This window comes from Palaemon carinicauda, chromosome 42 (assembly GCF_036898095.1).
Source record: "Palaemon carinicauda isolate YSFRI2023 chromosome 42, ASM3689809v2, whole genome shotgun sequence".
Classification (NCBI taxonomy): Eukaryota; Metazoa; Arthropoda; class Malacostraca; order Decapoda; family Palaemonidae; genus Palaemon; species Palaemon carinicauda.
Window position 1 is genome coordinate 43,552,947 of NC_090766.1, and position 5,296 is coordinate 43,558,242.

The 5,296-nt window shown below is 32.0% G+C and overlaps 1 protein-coding gene across 1 annotated transcript in view; it reads right to left on the reverse strand.

The window, feature by feature from the left end:
- Positions 1–2,056, reverse strand: part of LOC137633129 (uncharacterized) — a 476,875-nt gene extending 474,819 nt beyond the window's left edge. The window contains exon 1 of the mRNA XM_068365289.1: positions 717–2,056. Coding sequence (XP_068221390.1) covers positions 717–1,956 — 1,240 coding nt within the window. The 5' untranslated portion in view covers positions 1,957–2,056. The remainder of the gene's footprint in view (positions 1–716) is intronic.
- Positions 2,057–5,296: the final 3,240 nt, after the last annotated feature.

The following is a 5,296-nucleotide window of genomic DNA, read 5'->3' on the forward strand; positions in this document are numbered from 1 at the left end:
TGACATATCTGTTTTTGACATTGTTAATAGTTTATATAGGACATATCTGTTTTGACGCTGTTACTGTTTTTAGAATGATATATTGTTAATTTATTCTCATTTATTTATTTCCTTATTTACTTTCCTCACTGGGCTATTTTCACCTGTTGGAGCCCTTGGGCTTATAGCATCTTGCTTTTCCAACTAGGGTTGTAGCTTGGCTAGTGATAATAACAATATTAAAAAGCTATAAATATTTTATATCCCACACAAATGCACAAGGTACAAAGGATCTCCAATCTACTGGCGTCACTATAATAAGTATTTCTGAAAACGAATGAAATCGTATCAGGATAATTTTTTTGTGTTAAAAGAATACCACATGCAAAAGATGTGGAAGAGGTAAAACGTAGCCATGTGGGGTATACCCACTTGCTCATGTCAATTCATCGATCTTGATAATAGTCATATTTTGTAACAAATTTCTCTGCCTAATTAATATTCAAGGAAGTAATAATGATTATAATTGATAATGTTATTTACATAAGTCGTAATAATTCAACTTTATGAATGAAATATACCTAAGCTAGAAATTATCATGATAGCAAAATGATTCACATCATTCAAAAGTCTTTAAAAAAAAAAACAAGACAAGGATGCACAAAAATATGAAGATACAATGATAAGTAAAGTGAATAAACAAACAAATACACGAATGATAGAGTAAATCAACAAACCTTTTCCAAAAGTGACGATTGTCTTGGAGAAAGCCTTCACCAATGCATGGGCAGCGTCCATGTCATCGTCTTTCCTCATGCCCACCCCTTTGACCTTAATCAGGGTTCGTTTCTTGACCCTCCTCCTCCCTCGGGGGTAAGGGTCATTTTCGTCATCCCCAAAGACATTTTCGGAATCGTCTTTGGACGGGAGTCTGCCGCCAGCCTCCCCTGACGATGTAGCTTCATTAGAAGTGGTGTTGTTATCTCCGTTTTCTATGGGATGGGAAGTCTTTTTAGCGGAGATTTCTACATTCGATTGATGCTGGAGGTGACTGGAGGAGTAAGCTGTGTTCTCACCACATTCGTCCGAGTCATCTCTCGGGTCCTCGTAAAACGAAAACTTGGAACACTGTTCGACCTTTACATTGTCATTCTTATACTCATCAGTTATGCATTTTACAATCTCTCCTTCATCCTCCGTTTGCCAAGGAGTAAACTTAACCTCGACTTTACCCGTTTTCTTTGGTTTTCGTTTGACATTATCATAAGGCAAATCGCTCTCCTTATAATTTTCGCCATCTCTCTTGGACGTCACCGTGACCTCGATTTTCCTGGGTTTATCGTAGTCATATATTTGCGTCCTGCTTTCCTGCGTAATCGTCAGGTCTTTGTGCCCACCCCTTATCACCACACCATTTTCCTCCGAGTCGGATTTGGGTTTATCGTCCTCCTCTTTAGACTCTGGCACCTCCTCTCCATTTTCCTTTATTCTGCTATCATCTCCAGACTGTGAATCGGCACTTTCGTCTCCTTCTGACGGCGTCCCAACGCGCTTGGGTATAGCACCAGTCGAGTGATAATTCCCATTAACGTCGTCTCCATTTTTTTCCTCAACCTCATCATTCTCAAATCTCACCCGCAAATTCTTGCGACCCACTTCTTCATAACCCCGGCCAGATTTTTTATCCAGCGTCTCGTATATAGGAGCTTTCGTTTCCTCATAGTCGGCGTCTTCGACTAGTTCGATATTGAGATCCTTCTCATCGGAGACAGTTTCGTAATGCACGTTTTCATCGGAGGGGGAGGAAGGTATAGGGACGAATATACCATTTGCGGGAGTCTCCCCTTCCGTTGGTTTTCCCTCGTCCTCTTCATCGTCCCGTTTTCTATGGTACTCCCATCCGTGACTTGTGACACTGCCGTCTCCCCTCCGCACAGTCACGCGAACCTTGACGCGCCTGCGCGTTATAATTCTCATGATAGAGCTGTTTGTGTTCCCTATCCTGATACGCTTTTCTCAGAACATGTTCCAACTCTTAAATATAATTCCAGCTTATAGATATTTCCATACAATAACCGTTAACATTTCTTGAAATAGGTTATTGCTTTATCAAAATATAATACTCCTTGGTCATAATAAATTATTTACGTAGCATTCTGTTTTAACAACTGGCGTTGCAATTTGGGTTGTAATAATAATATCATTATAATATACGAGTAATTAAATTATATAACCTAAAGAATGTATGTACAGTATGTATAAATAATTCCTAAAAAAGAAAGGTTACAAACTATTTTATATATATATATATATATATATATATATATATATATATATATATATATATATATATGTATATATATATATATATATATATATATATACACATATATATATGTGTGTGTGTGTAAGTGTCTTTGTGTGTGTGCGTGTATATATATAAATATAAATATATATATATATATATATATATATATATATATATATATATATATATATATATATACACACACATATATATGACGGCTAAATATTTAGATTTGTACACACACGCGCATTCAGATTCAACCAAGTATTACTGATTCAACTCTTCCCAGCCCCCTCTCTTTTCCTAACTACAACCCAACCCTTCTCACCAGGGTATGACTACTCCCACTCGCCCTTGGGAAGAGATGGGGAGACCGAGTAGTCATATGTCTGGCAATGCCGATGAGCGTCACAGTATATATATATATATATATATATATATATATATATATATATATATATATATGTATGTATGTATGTATATACATATATATACACACACATATAAATACATATATATATGAAAGGATATATATATATATATATATATATATATATATATATATATATATATATATAGACAGGCTGCACTTTATTATATAAGGGATGTATGGAGTGTTATTTAAATAAAGTCCCCCCCCCCGAAAAAAAAAAAAACTGACATTCGGTTAAGACGAATTCATGTCACCATGAACTTTTGGTAATACTACCGTATGTCCCTCGTACCTAAAGTAAGTACTTGCAAGCGCATATTTAAATACAAACGAAGTTATCGCAATAATATGTCAGGTATCTGTAGTTTCCAACTTCCAAATATTGACGAAATAAGAAAATAAATATAGAAGCACAAGCAAGAATACATTTTTGTGTTCACAGAGCTCTTGATTCCAACTACAGGAGAGTTAGAAAACGTGTCTTGCAACCAAAGGTAAAATTGAGGGAGGGCCAAAGGCTCTTCTGTCCAAAACTTCCTATTACACGCAAAAGTTGGAAGTTGGGGCTGAAAGGCATTGAAGTTGTGTGTTTTTATACTCCTGAATTTGTTTGTACCCTTAAAGTCCTCTCAAGATTGACAACTTTCTCATATTCCTTATGAGTAATTGAACTTATGAACTTTGATCATTTGCCGTCACTGGAGTCTAGGAGGTCATTTAACGCCACAATGCAATAGGGGGTAAACCTCGCAGATCCTCTGTGAAGTAAAATACAACAGAGGTTGGAGAGCAAGGCGAAGAAAGGAAGAGGAAACTGAGGTAAAACAAACAGCTGCATAAGTAGCTGGAGTCCCGGGCCCAAGGGATGCCGCAAAACGCCTGAAGTATTGCCTACGGTACACCACCAAAGGTAAACTAAAGGTACTAACCCCGTACTAGGACATACTTTTCTTGTATTTACATAACGTCACGACTAGTCTTTTGGTCTGTGCAAAGGATTTAAAAGGAAGGTCTGACGTGTGTGTATATTATATATATATATATATATATATATATATATATATATATATATATATATATATTATATACATTCATACATACACATATTGATATATATATATATATATATATATATATATATATATATATATATATATATATATATATATATATATATATATATATATAAGCTAATATTGTACACGACCCGTCATAAATGACGGCTAAATATTTTGATAGATATGCGCACACACGAACCCCATCTCACCAAGGTACGTCTACTTACTTTCCAAACTAAACAAGGAACGGGGAGAGCTGAGCGTGATGGGAAATATATACAGTGTATATATATATATATATATATATATATATATATATATATATATATATATATATATATATATATATATATATATATATATATATATATATATATATATATATATATATATATACATACATATATGTATATATATATACATATATATATATATGTATACATATATATGTATATATATATATACATATATATACATATATATATATATATATATAAATACATACATACGTATATATATACACATACATATATATATACATATATATAAATATATACATAAATATATATATATATATATATATATATATATATATATATATATATATATATATATGTACTGTTTATATACATATGCATATATAGATACTTGCTTTTTATTGTATAGGAGATATATATATATATATATATATATATATATATATATATATATAAATATATATATATATATATATATATATATATATATATATATATATATATAAATATACATACATATATATTTATATATATATATATATATATATATATATATATATATATATATATATATATATATATATATATATAATTCTACTTCACCTAGAAGGAGATGGATAAAAAAAATTAGTATACAATCAAATTCACCGTTAAATTGGTGTAAAATGGAATAAAACTTTCAGTAAACAGTAATCATGTTTAAAATATTACTTCTCAGAACATGTCCGATCCTAGTATGAGATCATTATTGATAATGGAAAATAAGGATTAGGATTTCATTTATAAATGAATGAAACTTGCTTTTAATCCAATTAAATACCTAATTTGAACATTCTAAGGATTCCCTAAACATAAAAGGATTTCTTGAATGAAGAAAATTTATATTAGTTTTCAAAAGCAAATTCTGAATTTTGTATAGAAAATATCAGTTATGTTTTCTAGATAACTTCTGACGTCACAATATTAGGCCTTAAATTACATTAATCACATTTAAGAACATCTTATCTTAAAACAATGTATGTGTGAAGCAAAGGTGTCTTTGTAAACAAAATCAAGTTCTCAACTATGTTAAAAAGGCAAATGGGGCTTGAAAACACATTCTTTATACCCCGCGAGTTTTCTTTCTTTCTCTGACTTATTAGCTACTATTTCCTTCTGTAGTGCATGTGTAGGAAACGCCCTTCCTCGAACGGTTACTGTTATTCTAGCTAGAGTCCTTTAAAAACCTCCGTGAGATACCGGTCAGGTATGAGAAGGAAGT